Here is a 21,405-nt window from a genome sequence, read left to right on the forward strand (position 1 = left end):
TAGCTTTCTCAGAGAAAGATGGACAGAAAAAAGCTACATGGACAAAATTTTGGCTTAAGGAGGTCATGTACACTGAGAAGCCCAAGCATCAGAATACCACACAAAACCCTGCATAAATTATTTGCTGTCTTTGGATGTTACGGGTGTTGAGGAAGATCTCATGAAGACTAGGTTGACCCTGATCTCACAACAATGTGATGGGGGAACACAGGACAGGACAGGACTGGCAATCAGTATCAACTAGTTGCTCCCTATATACTCTAAACTGCTAGATGACAAAGTAGGTTCTTAGATAATCCAGAGTTGGCTAAGAGTAGGGAGTAGTGGCACATGCCTGTAATCCCAACAGCTAGGAGACTAAGACAGAAGAATGGTGAATTTGAGGCCAGCCTAGGATACATAGTATGATCCTGCTTCAAAAAAAAAAAAAAATCAAAAGAAAAGCTGGGCAGTGGTGGCGCACACCTTTAATCCCAGCATTCGGGATCTCTTTGAGTTCGAGGTCAGCCTGGTCTACAAGAGCTAATTCCAGGACAGGCTCCAAAGCTACAGAGAAACCCTGTTTGGAAAAACCAAAAATAAATTAAACAAACAAACAAAAAAATCTAAACAAGGGGCTGGAGAGATGGCTAGGCAGTTAAGAACACTGCTCTTGCAGAGGATACAGACAGACAGACAGACAGACAGACACACACCAAACAATTAAATTATACAGGGTGGGTGTGGTGTTGCATGCCATTACTTCCAACACTCAGAAGGCGGTGGTAGGTGGATCTCTGTGAGTATGAGGAGGGTCATGAGTTCCAAGGTCAACAGAGATATATAATAAGACCTAGTCTCAAAAAAAAACTTTAAACATGAAAAAACAAATATGTTAAGGGAAAGTGACAGACAAGTATAGATTTTTTTCACAACTAACAGTGAATATTTTCCAAAAAAAAAGCTCTGCCAATAAACTAGCATGCAGACTGACCCACCTGACCAGTTCCTCCAAGGGCTGTTTCTGTTCCGTCTGCTTCAGCCGGCTCGTGAGGACCTCCAGGGCTGAGTGCAGGAGATGATGGTTTGAGTGGTGAGTGAATCCTTTCCTAAAGTCAAGTCATAAAAAGTGGTTCAGCTTATCTCAGGAAGATTACTTGGGTAGTACCTGAGGGTCCTGGCCCTCTACCTAAGTTTGGGATTCAACAGTTTCAAAATGGAATTTCAAGATCTTAAGCATGAAATACAGTCACAGATCTAAGCAACTGACTAGGAACTGAAGTGTAGGTGGGTGTGGTAGCACCTGCCAGTAATGCCTGCACTTGGAAGACTGGGGTAGGAGGACTGTTGTGTAGCTAGATGCGACTTGTCTGAGGCATTAATATGATTCTGTCTTAAAACAGCAACAGCAAAAGGAAGCGTAAGCCAAGTAGTAGTGGTGCATACCTCTAGTCCCGGCACTTAGGAGGCAGAGGCAGGCAAATCTGAGTTGGAGATCAACCTTGTCTACAGAGAGAATTCTAGGACAGCCAGAAACAGCTACATAGAGAAACCCTGTCTCCAGAAAAACAAAAAAGAAAAAACCCCAACAAAACAAAAAGATAAAAAAAAAAAAAATCAACCAACCAAAAACCAAAACCAAAACCCAGTCCTGGAGAGATGGCTCAGAGATTAAGAGCACTGGCTGTTCTTCCAAAGGACCTACACTCAATTCCCAGCACCCACATGGTAGTTCACAACCATCCACAAAGAGATCTGGTGTCCTCTTCTGGCCTGCAGGCATACGTGCAGACAGAACATTGCATACATAATAAATAGATTAAAACACACAAACACACACACAAAAGAGCTGAAGTATACCCAAAATTGCACTTTCTTATGGATCTAACAATATTTCAGGTTTATTTTGCAAGGGCAACAGAGCTTTTTGCTGTCTGTGCATCTCAGTCTTCTCTAAAATGCAGTACTAACTTTGTCAAATTACTAACTCAGTGTCTAGCCTCATAGGATTCAATAAAGAAGCTGTATCTCCTCTTGGCATTAATAAGTCAACTCTTGAGGAGTCTATCTCAGAATTACCTTATTGTTTCCCTTTCCTTCCTAATCAAGACTATATCCCTTATCATTATATCTGCAGAGCATATGATAATTTGGATTTGTTTTTGTTTCTTTCCCTTTTTTAAAAGATTTATTTATTATGTATACAACATTCTGCCTCCATGTAAGCCCACACTCCAGAGGAGGGCGCCAGATCTCATTACAGATAGTTATGAGCCACCATGTGGTTGCAGGGAATTGAACTCAGGACCTCTGGAAGAGCAGCCAGCGCTCTTAACCACTGAGCCATCTCTCCAGTCCCGTTTGTTCCTTTCCTTTCCCAAATTATCAGGCAGGCTACTGCCAAAAAGATTTTCCTCAAAAGAAATTTTTATTATTATCATGACTATGATGCCAAAATTTCTTTCCTAAAAAATAGTTAAAAGCTGTAGAGCTGGCTCAGTGGTCAAGAGCCCAGCTGCTCTTTCAGAGGACCTGGGTTGCATTTCCAGCACAAGGTGGCTCATGGTCACATGGGCCTCCAGTTTCTGAGCTCTCTTCCAACTTCCTTGGCTCCTGCATACTCATTGTACACAGGCAGATACACATGCAGGTGTGCATACACAAAACAAACACTAAAAACTAAAACAAAACAAAAGTAATCTTAAAAAGAAAATCTTCTGCCAAACTTTTAAGAATCTGCATAATCGGAACCCTATGCCTTCTCTAGCAATACCTTCCTTTTCCTTTCCTGTGTGTAAGCGTGCTTTTGTGTGTGTGTGTATGCATGCGTATGCACAATTCCTTAATAATTAACGTAGCACAAATTCTAATTGGTCTTAATAATAAAATCTCGAGTCAGATATCAGGGTAAAGCCTGAAAGACCAGAGACAAAGGAGCAAGTCACAGCCACCTCTTACTTCACCAACTTCTACGCCTTTCCTTATCACTCCCTCTCTCTACCTAGCCATGTCATTTCCTGTTTCCTCCTCCCAGGCACTAGAATTAAAGGTGTATGCCACCACTGTCTGGCTCTACGGTTAACTAGTGGCTAGCTCCACACTCTGATCTCCAGTCAGGTTTTATTTGTTAGAGCATAAACAAAACATCACCACAAATGAATACCCTTTTTTGTGTTTACCATTAAATAAAAAGTCTCCTTGATGAACTGTCAATGCAAATCTTTTATCAGGCATTGCTTTTTAAGTACTAAGGATATAAAAATGACTGGCATCTGCCTTTGTGGAGAGAAGGGAAGAAAAATAAACAAGCAATTTTAACAAAATGTGTGACATTTTACCAGAAGAGAATGCCAGAGTGTTAGAAGGGAGCTGAGGGCAAGGCAAGGTTATACCTGGCAAAGTTAGAGAAGATGTCCAGAAACTGAAGAGATCCAGTAAGAAGAGGGTATGGATCAAATAGTCAAGGATTCTGTAGAAGGAGGCATATCTGAAGGGTTTAGGTGAAAGCCAAGCAGGGTGCTAAAGAATTCAGTCTACCAGAGGCAGATGTGAGACAATGGGTGCAAGAGCAGAAGTCAAACAACGGGAGGCGGAAAAAGCCAGGTCAAAGTCAGGAGAGACTAACAGCCACCAGAGAGCATAAGTGGGACAAGATCAGATTAGATTTGTGCTGGGTGACTGCGGTGACTCTTCAGTGGAGAATGGATAGGAAGGCCAACTGTGAAAATAGTCAGATATGACGGAAGGCTGAAAGCAGAAGGTGTTGTCTAGATGATACAATCAACAGAATTTAGGATTACATGTGTGAAGGAGTAGAAACTAGGAGGCATAAGAATAACTCCTGGGGTTTGGCACAAAAAATTGATGATGCCATTTCCAAGAGAGGCAAAGCGGGAGGAAGAGTGATATTGTGCATGGATCTGGATGTGATGAGTCTGAGGTGTCAATGACGCATTCAAGTTGGTGTTGAGTAGGCAGTCGGACAGAATAATGCCAATGGCTTGGAAGTTAACATTTATCATAAATTTAAGCTTGAGTAAAATTCTCCAGAAAACCTGTTCAAAGAGGACATATGGGATAAGGCATGACTTAAAGAACAGAAGTATTTAGGGACATGCCCTTATCTCTACTTACACCCACGCTATGCCTTCAGCTCTCTCTAAAAACCAACTCCTGGGGCCAGTGGGACGTTCACCAGGTAAAGGCCCTTGATGCCAAGCCTGACACAATCTGATTTTGACCCCTTGGACCCACTGGGTAGAAAAACACATTAGTGCACACATATAAAATTTAAAACACATTGTGTTATAATATATTTTTGTCCTTATTTTAAAAAGAAACAGGGTTGGGCTGGAGAGATGGCTCAGTAGTTAAGAGAATGTACTGCTCTTGTAGACAGTCTGAATTTGGTTTCCAGCACCTACATCAGGTGGCTTACAACTACATGAGACTCCAGTTCAAGGAGATCCCATATCTACTTCTGGCCTCTGAGGGCAGAGTCATATACACACATACGTTTTAAAATGTAAAAAATAAAATGCCATTGTTTCTTTAAAGGCCTGAGCAAGGGTGGGGATGTAGCTCAGTTGGTAGAGTGCTTGCCTATCATGTATAAAGTTCTAGGCGCCATCCCCAGCACTACAAATAAACCAGTTATGGTGGCACAGGTCTGCAATACCAGTACTCAGGAGACAGACAAAGGATGATCAAAAGTTAAAGTCCAGTCCCCGCTACAGAGCAAGTTCAAGACCAATATCTATGAGACCGTGCTTTCAAAAATGCCAATGCTTCCATGGTACCCCAAAATATTCCAATATTCCAGTTCATAATGTGTTCATTCTTTTATCACATAATTTGAAACTTACAATTACTCAAAAATAATATAACAAATTAACAATCTCCCTTTGTCTTTTGATTTGTTTTTTGTTTTTCAAGACAGGGTTTTTCTGTATAGCTCTGATTGTCCTGGAAATCGTTTTTGTAGACCAGGTTGGCCTCAGATTCACAGAGACATGCCTGTTTCTGCCTCCAGACTGCTAGGATTGAGGGTGTGCACCACCACCGCCCGGCTAACAGTCTTTCTTTTTATTAAATAATAGAAATTATTTAAGTCAGGTGGTAGTGCCACATGCTTTTAATTCCAGTACTTGAGAGGCAGAGATAGGCGGATCTCAGTGAGTTCAAAGCTGGTCTACAGAGTGAGTTCTAGGATAGCCAGGGCTGTCACTGAGAAAGAGAAACCCTGTTCTGAAAATAAAACATAAAACAAAATTAAAAATTTATTTATTTTTATTTTTTATTTTTGGTTTTTCGAGACAGGGTTTCTCTGTAGCTCTGGAGCCCGTCCTGGAACTAGCTCTTTTAGACTAGGCCGGCCTCAAACTCACAGAGATTCACCTGCTTCTGCCTCCTGAGTGCTGGGATTAAAGGCATGCGCCACCACCGCCTGGCACAAAATTAAATTTTTAAATGGGTGTGTGTGTCCCTGTGTTATTCAGTCTGATCTCAAACCATGAGCTTAAATGAGCCTTCTGCTTCAGCCCTCCCAGGAGCTGGATTACCAACATGTACCACAGTGCTGGCTTTCCTAGTTATTACAGAATGCTTTCAACAAGAATCGGAAGGAGTAAGGGGTCCAGATTTGCTATGTCAGCTCATCAGTAAGCCACCTAATATACTAAACTGCCTAGTAGCACTGGCTCCATAAGACTGAGTGGTTTTATAAGATCAAATGGAAAGGAACAAAACGCCACAGTAAGGAGCTGAATCCCTTTCCTCCCCTTCTTCTCTCGGGGAATAATCATAAGTGAAAGCAAGTACATACTCATTTTCCTCTGCAACACTTCCTACCCACACTCACCACGCAAAGAACGTATGAAAGATTTGCAGCAGCTTCTGGTAGCAGGAAGACATGGTGAGGTGCTCCTGAGCTTTCACTCTTGGCTTGTCGTCTACACTGAGATTTTCAGCACTTAAGCTCTAAAAAGTAAAGAGATTTCAGTACAGATCCTCCTGCAATTGTTCTCACTCCTCTTCAGTATTTCTCAGTTAAAAAGGAAGTCTTTGCAATTAATTACTTACAGACCCACAAAGTTCAGCCTGCCTGTAAATTATTTTTTTTTCCTTTTCTTTTTCTCTTTTGTTTTTTGAGACAAGGTTTCTCCATGTAGCTTTGGAGCTGTCTTGGAACTTGGAACACACTCTGTATACCAGGCTGGCCTCGAACTCTGCCTGGAACTCACAGAGATCCATCTGCCTCTGTCTCCTGAGTGCTGGGATCATAGGCGTGTGCCACCACCATAACCTGGAAATTTTTCTTTTCGTGTCCTTCCTCTCCCTTCCTCTCTTGCTCCCTCCTCCCCCTCTCTCAAAAGCTCCAAAGCCTGCTTGTCCTGCTGCTCTGAACATTCTTGCACCCTACCCGAAGACCGTGTTCAATCTATGCAGCTGTTCACAGACTTCTACTGCTGAGTCAGCCTGCTTTCCTGACCGCTGACTCATAAGGTGTAACTCTTTCTTCCTCTTACCTCCTCCCTCCTGCTTCTCCTCCCAGAGCTGCCTACACACAGTAGCTTGCCTACCAGTGCTTACACGGTTTACCGTCTTATAACAAGACAGTCTTCTAACCTGGAAGTAGTTATGAATATTCTCCAGATGGTTACACATTGGAGTTAGCAGTTGAACAACACAATGAACAACGTCCTGGACAGATCTCTGATGAAGATGTGAGAATCCAATATTCCGGCTTCCTTTATTCTACAATAAAAATCAGAGTTATCAATGGAAAACTAGATAAATTCCTTAAAATTAACCTTTATAAAAGTGTTCAAAGTTGTGATTCCAGATAGGAATAGATAGAAGAGGTAATTTAATTGCCTAAGACAATATTATAAAAAAGGGATAAAAATGATAGCAAAAGAAAAAAAATTTCCCTTAGTTTTAAATATCTGAGAGAATGGATTTTGTGGTGATAGAACAGGGTTTGATTAAAAAGTGCACACGTGGGGCTGGAGAGATGACTCAGAAGTTAAGAGCACTTATTGTTCTTGAAGCGATTCTGGTTTGTTTCCTAGCACCCACAGGATGGCTCACAACTGACTGAAACTCTAGTTCCAGGAGGACCTGACTCCCTCTTCTGACCTCTATAATAAGCACATGGAACACACAGGGGAAATATTCATACATAAAATAAAAATAAATAAATATATTTTGAAAAAGTATAGACTTTCTAGGCATGGTGACATATGCCTTTAATCTCAGGAGGGAGATAAAGGCGGGAAGATCAGGACTAAAGACAATTCTCATCTACATAGTGAATTCAAGTCTAGCCTTGGGCTTTAGGAGACTGACTCAAAGGAACATCAACTCTAATGAGTTTGCGCTCACACATACAGAACAAACAACACACACATTCATATTTTACCATCTGCACCACCCAAGAACTTCCCCATATGCTAGGTGCTTTTGTTCCTTTTATACACATCTGAGGCTCCAGCCTCTCTAGGCAGCCAAGTTCTAAACTGAGTTTTACATACAGGCTTAGTTTGGGAGGCTATTAACATCAAACCTGAGGGTTACAGGTGCAGTTCAGTGGTAGTCTAGTACTCATGAAGCTGTGGGTCTGCCCCTCAGAACTGCAGGAAAACAAGGGAAGACCTGAGAGCAATTAGGATTGAAAACGTTTATGACATTTAGAAATAAACCCATGTCTAGGGAATCTTTTCAATCTTGTTTCAAAAATACACACACACACACACACACACACACACACACACGGTGTGAAGGATCCAGCCTCGGCCTTTAAGTGTATTATGGTACACTACAGCCCAGCCTGTATAGGACAAGGCAACTATGATCTGGTAATAGGAATGCCATCATGTTACCTAGGAAATTAAACACAACACCAGGACACTCACCACTAGTACCTGCTTGTTTCCAAGTTTTCTAAGCCCAGTCCTATGCTTGTGTCTCTACTAACCTTGAGGAAGCACATTCTCTTGGCAAAAGAAGGTGTCAGTATATTCTCTAACTTCTGGGAAAGATCTTCCAGCAAAAAAAGCAGCTCTGCAGGCCCGAGCTGTACAACTTCTGTCGCCTGGAGCAGAAGAAGAAAACTAACTTCAATCATGCCCTAGTCACAATGCTTTGGGTATATTTCATGCTCATCCTTCCCATTGGGTGAGGAACTGAATTTGACTTTTAATTTAAACAGAAAAGAAATAGGAGGCTAGACAGAAGGCCCAGGGGATAAAGCACTTGCCACACAAGCACAAGGACTAGAGCTCAGACCCCAGGACCTAGGCAAGTACTCGACCCACTCAGTCATCTCCCCAGACTCCCCAGTGGCCATATTTCCTTCCTCCTGTTAACTACTATTCACTGCGGTGAGTCATTCTGTAAGTACATGGCAAGACACGGAATGGTGAAATGTGCATTCAGTACACATTTACGGAGAATCTTCTGTGAGCAGATTGATAAAGAAAAATGTAAAAAACACAACAAACTGCGCGCGTGCACACACACACACACACACACACACACACACACACAAAACCACACACACACTACTGACTCCACTCTGAAGGTGCCTATAGTTTTACAACTATTAGGTAAAAAAGGTAAAAATCCATACTATTTTAAATATTTTAGTCTGGAGAAATTCCATTCTCTAGGAATATCCTTATCAAAAGTTACCTTCTCTGTGAAAATATCTCTATTCTCAACATTATTAGAATACTCTCTTATTTACGTCCAGATATTAACACAGCGTGGAGCAGTCCTGTCTGCATCCTCTACTACACTTCACGGACTGAAGGCAAGTCATACCTGCAGCAAGCTATGTGTGCTACTGCACTGCCAGCGTGTCTAGGTCAGCAGTCAACATAAAAACAGCCTCTAGAAGTATCTATTTGATGCTGAACAAATGTCATGAAAACAGGAAAACAACAGAGACTTCTTTAAGCCCCAACAGTACTCCTATTAAAGTACACTTAGTGCTCCTAATTGGTAACCTGTTGGTAAGGTTCACCCAACCTCTAACACACTGAGAAAACCTGTGACTTGCGAGCTGTGTGATAAGGACGAGTGCAGTGACCACTGAAGTCACACTGGGGCTTCTGCAGTCTTCCCTTGTCTGTCTTCCCCTTTGCTCTCAGCTGTCGTCCCTCTCAGAGGGCCTCACACTGCTAGGAAGACTCTGCCACTCAACAGTATTCCCACATTCCAAGGTCATCTTTTGTTACTTTGTTGACACAGAGTATCTCTATGTTAGTTCTGGCTGTCCTAGAACTCACTATGTAGACCACGCTGCCTTGTATCTGCCTTTTACTCCCAAGTGCTAGGATTAAAGTCGTGTGCCATGACAGCCGACCAACTACTTTAAATATCTCAGTGTTCTTGAAATAGAAACAGACCTGAGGGACTTGGTAGAAGGTTAGGTTCTGGGATTCTAGATTGTCACTTACTTCAGTGTGCATTTCAGTGTCTAAGATGAACTTGGTCACAAGTCCAGAATGCAGAATAGAGAAGACTTCAATGTCCAGCTCTCGGAAAAAAGCCCGGTAACTCTGCAGCGACACAAATGTCTTTCCTTCCTTTGCTGTGGACTCCTGAGGAAAAGGTGGAGCAAACAGAAGAACTAAAGTCTCAGCTATTAACCTAATTAAACAAATATTTTAATCTAATTTTATTTTAAAATTGTGTGAGGGTGGGTGGGTAACAAACATGTGCGCGCAGAAGCACTGATTCCACTCCAGCTGGAGATACAGGTGGCTGTGAGTTACCAAAAGTAAGTGCTATAAACTGTCTGGAAGAGCAGTAAGTACTTTTAACCCCACCCCCCTGCCACCAAAATGTATTTATTTATTTGGGTTTTTTGAGACAGGGTTTCTCTGTGTTGCTTTGGAGCCTATCCTGGAACTAGCTCTTGTAGACCAGGCTAGCCTCCAACTCACAGAGATCTGCCTGCCTCTACCTCTTGAATGCTGGGATTAAAGGTGTGCATCACCACCACTCAGGCAAATTTAATTTTAACTAACACACTAATGTCCAATACTGATGTAGGATGCCATCCTGTATGCTGTGAATATGTATTGCTTTTATTGGCTGATGAATAAAGCGACATTGGCCTATGGCAGGGCAGACTATAGCTAGGTGGGAAAGTGAGACTGAATATAGGGAGAAAGAAGGCAGAGATGGGGAGATGCCAAAAGTTATCAGAGAAGCAGGATGAGAGGTAACAAGTCATGAACCATGTGGTACAGCATAGATTAAAAAAAACTATGGGTTAATTTAAGTTGTAAGAGCTACTTAGTAATAAGCCTGTGCCATCGGCCAAAAATTATAATTAATATTAAGAATCAAAGTGATTATTTTATAAGCAGCAGTGGGGACTGGCAGGTGGGAGAGTAACTAGTACAACAGGACAGAGCGGGACAGAGAAACGCTTCCAGCTATACAATACACGTTCATGCTTGGCAAAAAGTTCTAATTTCCTTACATTATCACATTCCTTTTACCAAATTAAATATCCCCTAAGCCACAGCACTTGATACAGTATACCAATATAAGCCAACAACACCTTTGGTTGCTTCTATCTACTAGGTAAATCAAAGTACGTGGGATGTACAGAATGCTGCGAGCGCCAGGTGGTGGCGCACACCTTCAATCCCACCGCTCAGGAGGCAGATCTCTGTGAGATCGAAGCCAACCTGGTCTATAGAGCGAGGTCCAGGACAGCCAGATCTGTTACATGGAGAAACCCTGCTGTCGGAAAAACTATTAAAAAAAAAAAAAAAGTAAGCTTAAAGGCTAGGATGATCTAGTTTCAAACTTTAGCTCAAGTGTATACTGTCTGTCTTTGAGCAAGTCTTTCACTTATTCTCTCTAGGTATAAACTACCTAGTGAATTAAATATAGTTATTGACACAAACCTTGGACTTTAGGAGATTATGAGTTAAACATAATAAATTAAAGAAACAAATGATAGTTATAAAACAAACTGACATCCATGTGTCCAGGGAACTTCTCAAATACATGGTGCTGACCCTGTGAACGCCAGAGGACACAGAGGATACTCCTCACCTACTACCACAAACCATAGCAAGCATTTAAGTTTAAGCGTTTCAAAACCATTCACATCACAGTTATTTAGTCATTTATTATGCCTGTTGTGGCTTTATTTTTTTATTACATTTTATTCTCAGTTTTTGTGCGCATGCCACACACATGTGGAAGTCAAAGAGCAATTTGAGGAAATTGGTTCTCTCCTTCCACCATGTGAACTCTGGGGGTTGAATTTAGGTCAATCAGATGTGACAGCAGATGTTTTTATCATTTGAGCCATTTTCCACCCTGGTTTTTCTTTCCTTTCCTTTCCTTCTTTCTTTTTTTTTTTTTTTGTTTTTTTGTTTTTTTGTTTTTCAAGACAAGGTTTCTCTGTACTTTGGTGCCTGTCCTGGAGCTAGCTCTTATAGACCAGGCTGGCCTCGAACTCACAAAGATCTGCTTGCCTCTGCCTCCCGAGTGCTGGGATTAAAGGATGCACCACTATCACCCTCCCTCCTGGTTTTTCAAGACAGGGTTTCTCTGTGTAACAGCTTTAGCTGTCATGGAACTAGCTCTTATAGACCAGGTTAGCTTCGAACTCACAGAGATCCGCCTGCCTCCTGAGAGCTGGGATTAAAGGTGTGCGCCACCACCACCCACTCCATTTGAGCCATCTTGCTAACTATATTCTGTTTTGGGTTTTTTGAGACAAAGTCTTGCATGTAGCTCAGATGGCCTCAAATGTATGATCATCTTCCTGCCATAGACTCCCAAATGCTGAGATTATAGGCATGTACCACCACATCCAGTGCTGTGGAACAATGGTTTGTACCCTGTCAATGTGTTTTAATAAAACACTGATTGGCCAGTAGACAGGCAGGAAGTATAGGCAGGACAACCATTCAGAGAGTAGAGGTGGGGCGATGAGAACAGGAAAATTCTGGGAAGAGGAAAGCTGATTCTGCAGTCATGACTTAGCCTCAGAAGAAGCAAGATGGGACTGCCTCGCCGAATAAGGTTCTGAGTCACATAGCTAACACAGACAAGAATAATGGGCTAATGTAAGTTATAAGAATTAGTAAATAAGAAGCTCTGAGCTAATGAGCCAAACGGTTTATAACTAATGCAGACCTCTGTGTGATTCTTTGGGACTTAATGATTGCAGGACTGGGCAGGACAGAAAAACTCAGTCAACAGAATGGCGCCCAACAATCCAGGTCACTAAGTTTATGCTCTGGAGTCAAAAGGAGAAAGGTCAAAAGAAGTATATATATCTCATGTTGCAATCCCAACACGGACACTAAGGCAGAAGGATCATAAGTTTGGAATTAGCCTTGGGTACCTAGTGAGACTCTGTCTGAAAACCCCAAGGCACAGGGTGGTATATTCTAAGACACAATGTGATAACTACTATAAAACAGAATTCAAAGTATCATAGGGGAGCAAAACACAGGCGTAAAATATGCAGAAGATAATTAGAAAAAGCAGCATCTGTGCAGCAGCAATAAGGACTATTCTACTTTGACTTCTGTGGCTATGATAAAACATTCTGACCAAAAGGAACTAGGAGGGGAAAGGGCTTATTTGACTTACACTTCCAGGTCATACTCCATCACTGAGAAAAATCAGGGCAGGAACTGACATAGAAACCACAGAGGAGCGTTGCTTGCTGGCTTGCTCTCTAGCTTGCTTCCTGTTCATGCTCAGCTAGCTTTCTTACACAACCCAGGCCTACCTGCCCAAGTATGCCACCCATAACGGACCCTCACATCAATTATCATCCAGACAATCTCTCACAGACATGGCGGCAGGCCAGTCTGGTCTGAGCAATCTGTCAACTGAGATTGTCTCTTCCAAAGGACTGTACATGGTTTCCAGTCAAAAAACAACAACCAGGAATTTAGAGAATAGTATGAACTCTGCTAGTCAAAGGTCAATCCAAGGCCCAGGAGACTTCATTTGCTTCTCTCTCCATTTCTTCCCTCTGAAGCAAACACAGAGTAAGGCCAGCCTTACTCTCACTGAGCAGGCGCAGACCTCTGTCACGTATTCCCACACCTTGTCTCCTTGGCTTCTCCCAGTCGGCACGGTATCACATTCTGAGGTGTCTTCTGCTAGAAGTGCTTCAGTGGAGGCTGCTTTGCTGCTGTCAGCTTTCTGCTTCCTTGCCCCTACATCGCAGAGAGAAACATGACACATAATCAGCAAGCACATTTGACAACACAACTCCTCAGGAAGGGAGGAGGGAATTTTATATTCAAGCTACACAACATCACACACGTCCTAAAGAAAGGCTTGGTGGCACGATTTTTTAAATTACTGTCTAAGCACCGCTCACTAACCAACTGTGCCATTGGCATTCTTACGTTTTTAAACACTAATGCTACAATACGTATAATTAGTCCAGTGTGGCTCAGACAAGGATAAGCTAGCAATGTACTCACCCATCTTTCCTTTGTTTCTATTTTTGGTTGAAACAGCAGAACCGTTCCAAGGTATCATATCTAAAGTAGCCAAGTCAACATTTGCGAAAGGTGGAACATAGTCTGGGGTGACTGAAACAGAAAAGGAGTAATGAACACCAAACACTGTGATCCCATTACCCAAATACCTAGAAATAGACTTCCAAAATCACCACCACCAGCGGCAGCAAATGCCTATAACATATACTACTCCAGTCATCTGATGTGGTTTGGGCACAGCCAAATGGAGCTTAGAGGAATATTATAATACAATAACTGACTATGATCCATTAATATAAAACCATTTTCAAAAAGGACATGAAATTACCAACCAAACAAAAAGAAACTAAAAATATATCACTTAAAAATCCAAAGATACACTAGGTGGTGGTGACACATGCCTTTAATCCCAGCACTTGGGAGGCAAAGGCAGGTGGATCTCTGTGAGTTTGAGGACAACCTGGTCTACAAGAGCTAATTCCAGGACAGAATTACAGGATTTCTCCAAAGTTACAGAGAAATCCTGTGTCAAAACAAAACAAAAAACAAAAAAACAAAACATAACAAAAAACCCAACAAAACAAAACAATCCAAAGATACTAACATTTGGTCACATCATGTTTTGCTTCACATACCATTATTTAAGATGAGAGCCTGAGGAAGGCTTATTTTCCCCAAAGAATTAAGCTGGTATTTTTTTGTTTTGTTTTTGGGTCTGTCTGTCTATTTCTCTTTAAGATAGAGTCTCACTATGCAGCCCGGGATGGTATTGAATTCATAGAGATCTGCCTGCCTCTGCCTCCAGAGTGCTGAAATTAAAACTGTGTGACACTATACTTAGTCCTAAGCTAGCACAAAAAAAAATTTTATTAATGTGTGTGAGTATTTTGTCTATGTGTATATCTGTGCATGTCTGGTAGTCACAAAGGCCAGAGATGATGCCGAATCCTGTGGAAATGGAGTTATAGACAGCTGTGAACTGCCATATGGATACTCTGAACCAAATTTTTCTAGAAGAGCAGCCAGTGCTCTTAAATGCTGAGCCATCTCTCCAGTGCCATAAGCTAGCATTTAGAATCCACCAGTTAACTTAATGGTCAGAAGGAATGAAAAGACCTTCATCTTTATTGCTGGCTTGTGACTATATTTAAGAAAGCAAAGGTTAGCTGGCTATGGGAGCAGAAACAGGTAGGTTTCTGTGAATTAGAGGTCTGCCAGGTTTACAATTCAAGTTCTAGACAGCCAGGGCTATATAGACACACTGTCTCAAAGTCCAAATAAATGAATAAATCTTTAGAAAAATATAAAGGTAAGCTGCTCCTCTCCTCAGCACTGATACCTGAGGCTTTGGGCCCGGCCTTTCTTACCTGCCAAGTACTTCTCTAGGATTTCCTGAAGTTCCACAAGGTCCTTTAGCCGACTAAGAACTTTGCCCTTCATCTCAGGAGATGTTTGTTGGCAGAAGGCATTCACAACCTGCAAAGCACAAATTCTATTCACATGTGGACATTAACTTTATTTGCTTTACTTTGCTGGGAATAAAAGGTTCTTTTACTACACTAATTTTTTTTTTAATATAAAGCATATGAGCCTGGTACAGTGGCTTATGTCCATAATACAAGTAGTTGGGACACTGAGGCAGGAGCATCACCATGAATTTGAGTAAAGTCTGGTCTACATAGAGAGATGCAGACCAGTCAGTGAGACTGTCTCAATCAAAAAAAGCACAATGAAGCAGATATATCTGTATATGAAAGAGTGTGTCACAAAATGTGCTAATCTGGGAGAAAATGAAAGAAATCTCACAGACCAGATTTGTCTTAACTCAGTATGTGGCTGGGGATAACCTTCAACTCCTGATCCTCCTTCATGACCCCCAAGTGTTGGAACTAGAGACAGGGACGTGTCACCACATAACACAGAGTATGTGGTGCTGGGGATAGAAGCGAGGGCTTCATGTATTCATTAGTTTATAACAGATAATTCACGGCTGTCTATATTCTAGCAGTTTCCATAAAAGTTACAGATGAACTAAAAACTGTAATGAATGTATGTAATGAAACTCCAAAAAATAATAAAGTATGCAAGAAGTCTAAGATATGCCTTTGTTAACAGAAAAAGAAAGGTATTTCTTCCTGAAGTACTTGTTTAGAAACTATTTAAAACTTGTTCTAAATTCAGAAAGACGTTTAAGAGGAAAATCTGAATTAGTAAAGAAAAAAAAATTTTAAAAAAGATTTAAAATTTTTTAGTTGTGTGTGTGTGTGTATTTGATGCATACATGCATATGGGTGATCTTGAAGACAGGAAAGCCTGGAGCTGGAGTTGCCCTCAGCTGAGCCTCCCGATGTGGGTGCTAGGAACCAGACTCTGGTCCTCCAGAAGAGAAGCAAAGTGATCTCAACTTCTGAGCTATCACTCCAGTCCCACAAAGTTTTAAAGAATCAAATGACAAACCGGGAAGTGGTGGCACACACCTTTAATCCCAGCACTCAGGAGGCAGGTGGATCTCTGTGAGTTCGCGGCCAGCCTGGCCTACAAGAGCTAGTTTCAGGAAAGAATCCAAAGCTACAGAGAAACCCTGTCTTGAAAAACCAAAAACCATAAAAAACAAAAACAAACAAACAAACAAAAAACATAAAATGACAATAAAAACCCTTCTTTCTATAATCCCATTTGGAAATTATGACTCAGCAACAGAAAGCTAACATAGACTGTAATACAGCTGTGCTCTCCCTGGGCCAAAATGCAAGAAACCTGATTTTTAACCCTACTTGTACTTACTACCTGTTATGCAATTAGGCAGAATATTTCAGCAAATCAAATCTTATTCTATAAACTTCGCATGTCCCTTTGGCAGGGTCAGTAACCTTTCTAAGCTTTTATTTCTTTGCCTATAAAGTGGGAACTATTGCATAAATGTGAAGTATAATACAACCAAAAGGCAGAGGCACCAATCAAACACCGCCATTCCCAATGTCCTCAAACACCCTCCGAAGTAAGGAAACCATACCTATTTCTCCTTGAGCTCAAAGAGTGAGCAGAGGCCTGTGGCAAAAGGAACAGGACGTCCCAGCACAGATGTGAACAGGCACTCTGTGGAGAAGTGGGACTGCAGACAGCTGAAAAGCTGGCTACACAACGAAGGCTCTAAGTACTCTGACTGGGGACATGAGGAGGACAGATGCTCAGCAGTGGTGGGATGTCTGCCAGAGAAGCACAGCCATTGGTGGTTCAGGGAGACTTTTAGGGAGTTTGTGTGAGCCAAGAAAAGAGTTTTCTTTCAAGAGACTACAGATAGAAAGTGAAACATCCTGGGAATTCTGCTCACCTCTCTGAACCAGTTGAAAGTAAGGAATGTGAGTGAACACATAAGTGACCGCTCTTTGGCAGACATGGACTCCAGTTTCTCTCCAGGTTCAAGGTCAGGGAGCCACAGAGGACAATCTGAGAAAGAGCAAATGTCCCACCTTCCTTTAGTTCAAGGACAAGAACATGGGTCCTGCCCCAACAGCTACCTACTTCCCCCTTAAGCTTCTATTTAAGGGTTAAGCTTTGTCTTGTCTCAAAAATCCTTCCGTATTAGTGTTAAAAGAATACAGCCGTGCTCTTTACCCTATCTTAGCACCTATGGAGGCCTGCTGGAAACTGGACTTCTAAAAGGCAAACACGCCTGGAAGGCTAAGGGGTAAGGCCATTTTTGCTGGCTATAACCGAAGTCTCCGGAGCCACAGAGAGCATACAACTCTTCCTAACACTATTTTTTTTTTCCAAAGATGAAATAAATCCTACTATGTGCTTATGTATACAAAGCAAAACCCAACAGTGACTCCTGGAGGCGAACTAAACAAAACCAGAGTAATCTAGGGAAAGGAAACGTGGGCCTATAGAAACAGTGGCATGGTTCATGACAAATTCCTAAGCAGTCTTACTGTACAGGTCATTGATCACAAAATGTGTGTGATGATGCTGTACCCCTTCCAGATTTAAACTAATAAAAAGTAATACATACAAATGGGAGGTTATAAAAAAAAAAGAAAAGAAAAAGTTGACCATACAGTATTCAGCAACAACTACAAAGAGAATGACTGGTTCCACATAAGCTCATTTAACTAAAATTCCATTATTACTTATCTATGAAGTTAGAAAATTCCATCTCACATACACAAGGTACAGGCCTGGCCCTTGCCTACTTCTACCAAAAGACCACAAAGAAAGGATCCAAGAACTGCACCCCATACCTAAGAGACCATCAATCTCATCCAAGTTTCCGTTATGTTGTCTTGCCACACAAAGTCTCAGCAGCCGGAAATGGGAAGCCAGGCATAAAGGAGACATCGATCTAGGAAGAAAAAAAAATCCACGTCAGGAACCACAGTCATATTAATCCAAATCTATAGGAGCCACTTTTATAATTAAAGAGAAACAGCAAGCACTCAATGAATGCTCAGTAAACAAAGACCTAAAGTGCAAGAAGGCAAAGGGTATGTGCAGTGGGAAGAGGCAAAAGTAGGAAAGAGAGAGGCAGTGGAATCAAAGGATGGTCATGGGAAGAAAGAAGCATGGAACAGTAAACAGCTAATGTGATATTTGCTGACTCTCATGGGCACTACAAACCTCAATCCCAAGGACCAAGACAAAAAAGGAATCTGACCAAATCCCTTTAATATCTCCAGATACAACATTTCTTGGAAGAAACTATGATGTGAGGACTCCATACATTAAAAGAACTATGAAATAAGGCTGGAGAGATGGCTCAGGGGTCAAGAGTGCTTACTGCTCTTGCAGAGAACCCAGGCTCAGTTCCTAAAACCTACATGGTGGCTCACAACCACGCTAGTTCCAAGAGAGCCAACATATTCTTCTAACCTCCATGGGCTCCTACATGCATTTGGTACAGACAGACACATGCATGTAGACACACACACATATTAAATAAATAAATTCATCCATTCATTAATACTAAGAGAATTTTTTAAAACAGTAGAATTCCCCATGAACATTCAAAATACCAACAGAATGGAAAAACAACTAACTTTTGGCTTGGATCTTGTGAAGTCACTTGACTGATATCTGCAAATTCCCGAAAGAACAGTGGTAGGAGGTTGATGACAATGCCATCTTGAGAGCTGTATTCTTCCAGTCCATAGAGAGCTTTCACAGGAAATGGAAAGTCACTGTGAAGAGAATCAAAATCTGATGTCCCATCTGGGAGGAAAACAATGCTCTCGGGGAAATCACTAGAACAAATCAACTTCAAGCAACAACTATGGGAAGGAGCTGTAAGTAGAAGAACAGTGGGGAGCTTTTTAACAATTTTACAGCTAGGGTAAAGGTTGTTAAGGCTGGGGAGGGTGTTAAGCTATAGGGGCAGACTTGACTTGAGGGCAAAAGAAGTATGAAGTTTGTACTAGTTACAGAACTGATACAACTTCCTCCCCAGTAGAATCAACCCAGAAGGGAAACAGCACTTACCCTTCTGGAATAGCACAGAAGTCCACCACAAAGGCATCTTGGAAATCATTAAAGATGGTCTGCCCAACCCATTCCTTCCGGGAGCAAACAAGAATGTTGCAATGAGGGGTATAGTGCTTTATAACCATAGATAAACTGTTACTAACCTTTCAAAACCTCAGGCTCCTCATTTCTAAAAATGAGGCCATCCAATACTGTGAGGAAAGGAGATAACACACAAAGAACGCTTCATTTAGTGCCCAGCACAAAACAGGGCTGTCAAACAAATGGTGCCTATCACCAACAACCTTGTTGTCATTTTACAATTATTATCATCATTATTATGTGGAGGAGGCCTCAGGAAAGCCCTGAGATGGGGTGGTGTGGAACAGCTTTCCAGTCTTTTTTATTTTTATTTTTTTTAATTTTGGTTTTTTGAGACAGGGTTTCTCTGTGTAACGGCTCTGGTTATTCTGGAACTCACTTCGTAGACCAGGTTGGCCTCGAACTCACAGAGAACCACCTGCTTCTGCCTGGTTAAGACCACTGATTGCTCTTCCAGCCGAACCAGGTTCAATTCCCAGGACCCACATGGCAGCTCACAACTGTCTGTAACTCCGGTTTCAGAAGACCTGAAACCCATGGCAAAACACTAAGGCACATAAAATAAAATAAAAAAAGAAAAGACACTTGGAATGAGGTATTGGCAGCCCACACCAGTCACCCCAAAACTGGGAATAAAGAAGCAAGAGGACAACAGCCAGTTTAAGGGAAGCTGGATTTTTATTAAAAATCTAGTCAGCCACACACACAGGGAGATCTTGTCTCAAGAACTAGTTCCTACCTGTCACCCTCAAAACAAAACATCGTTCTTACCAAGGTTTTTGGAGCCAACTTTCTTTCTTCGATGAGATTGGCAAACTCATCATAATAAAGAGAAGAGGCCCAAGGAGAATGCTCAGTACAAGAATGAACCAATTGTAGCAAAGAAGTCACCTAGAGAAGATGGAGAGAAAAAGCTGTGACTCTTGGGCTGCCAACCCTTCCTAAATTTGTCTCTGCACTCAGTATTAAGTTCTCTCTCAATCTCAATGCCAAACTCAGTGAGGTGTTCCTGAGCCTCTTCCCTAGTCTGTCTCTTTCCAAGCATACCTCACAGCCAAAATTAAAACCAAAGCTGGAGTGACAGACTTCAGTATGGACACTGAGAAGAGGGACAAGGAAGATGAAGAACAATAGTATGTGTCCCAGAGTGAACTTCTGAAGAGTTATCAAGACAAGGTGGGCATGGTACCTCATGCCTATAATCCTAGCAATTAGGAAGCAGAGACAGGAGAATCCCAGAAAGTTCAAAGCCAGCCTGGTCTACACAGTGAATTCCAGGTCTAGGGCTATATAACAAAACCTTATTTTTAAAAACAGATACTTGAAGACATTTTTCAAAGAAGATGTACAAAATACTCCAGCCACACATGTAGCTCAGTGGTAGTGTTTGCCTAGTATATAAGGCCCAGTGTTCCATCCTAGCATTGTAAAAGAAAAGAAAAACCACAGTACTTCTGGGAAAACAACAGTGACCAGCAGCAAGCCCTGAGGCCGGGCAAACACATCTGACTACGTTATAGAAACTTACCTGTGAGCACCATTCATTGCTCAGGTCAGTTCCCCTCTGGGTTGAATTAGATGGTACACTTCTAAAAACAAGGAATTTTAGTTTCATTTTTGTAAAATTTTGCAATAATTGGCAGTAAGTTTAAAAGTCCTGTCTTTTTTTCATGAATACATGGAAAACTACTTCTTTTGTTCATATAAAATGTAGGTTTATAGTGAAGCATGATTATCTCCCTTTTTTTGAGACAGGGTCACATTAGGTTGCCAGGTTTATGTCAAACTCCAATGTGCAAGTGATCACTCTGCCTCAGCACCTGGAATTCTGAGAATTCTACAAACAAGTAAGACCAACTTGTATGTATTGTTAGGGCACACTAAATTAGTAATGAAAAGAGAATCTTTGGTTTTGCGATGGTAATGTGACCATGTTGCCCAAGTCAGCTTTGAACTCCAAGTGAATTTCCTTCCATGTGCCCAGCTAAATAAAACAGATTGCTTTCCTTCCCTTCTTCTAGCTAGTATGTTGGTTCTAAGGCTATTTCCTGAGCTCTTAGGAATTCCTGACAAATCATTTCCAAGAAACATGAACTGAACTGTACTGTACTGCCAGCTTAAAATAATGAAGCGTGAAGCCCCAGCTCTGATACTTCTTTAGATGCTGTAACGGAGGCATCTAAGAACAAGTGAGGAACCATAAAGTAATTATTACATGAAGCTCCAGACAGGAGTAATACAGCAATAGAGGGCCCAGGTCAGAAGCAGATTATCAACAATGAATATCAGGAGGACCAAAGTTAGCCTCCATGGAAAGATTTCCAGCTCTGTACCTCCAGGCAACACTATAGTTAATAAC

General features: G+C 41.6%; 1 protein-coding gene across 5 annotated transcripts in view; it reads right to left on the reverse strand.

Annotated features, from left to right (window-relative positions):
* The window catches only part of Fancd2 (FA complementation group D2), an 84,452-nt gene that overhangs the window by 21,766 nt on the left and 41,281 nt on the right, over positions 1 to 21,405 (reverse strand). For 4 of the 5 annotated variants that reach the window (XM_087904428.1, XM_048438616.3, XM_048438617.3 and 1 more), the window contains 14 exons: positions 20,575 to 20,635; positions 19,818 to 19,937; positions 18,963 to 19,036; positions 18,524 to 18,664; positions 17,729 to 17,829; positions 16,819 to 16,934; positions 14,855 to 14,963; positions 13,470 to 13,580; positions 13,042 to 13,196; positions 9,444 to 9,587; positions 7,958 to 8,074; positions 6,607 to 6,735; positions 5,840 to 5,958; positions 978 to 1,088 (listed from right to left, as the gene is read on the reverse strand). In XM_087904428.1, coding sequence (XP_087760554.1) covers positions 978 to 1,088; positions 5,840 to 5,958; positions 6,607 to 6,735; positions 7,958 to 8,074; positions 9,444 to 9,587; positions 13,042 to 13,196; positions 13,470 to 13,580; positions 14,855 to 14,963; positions 16,819 to 16,934; positions 17,729 to 17,829; positions 18,524 to 18,664; positions 18,963 to 19,036; positions 19,818 to 19,937; positions 20,575 to 20,635 — 1,608 coding nt within the window. The remainder of the gene's footprint in view (positions 1 to 977; positions 1,089 to 5,839; positions 5,959 to 6,606; positions 6,736 to 7,957; positions 8,075 to 9,443; positions 9,588 to 13,041; positions 13,197 to 13,469; positions 13,581 to 14,854; positions 14,964 to 16,818; positions 16,935 to 17,728; positions 17,830 to 18,523; positions 18,665 to 18,962; positions 19,037 to 19,817; positions 19,938 to 20,574; positions 20,636 to 21,405) is intronic. The other variant, XM_048438619.3, reaches the window with a different exon arrangement.

The sequence above is a fragment of the Myodes glareolus genome, chromosome 3 (assembly GCF_982192425.1).
Source record: "Myodes glareolus chromosome 3, mMyoGla1.1, whole genome shotgun sequence".
NCBI classification, from domain to species: Eukaryota; Metazoa; Chordata; class Mammalia; order Rodentia; family Cricetidae; genus Myodes; species Myodes glareolus.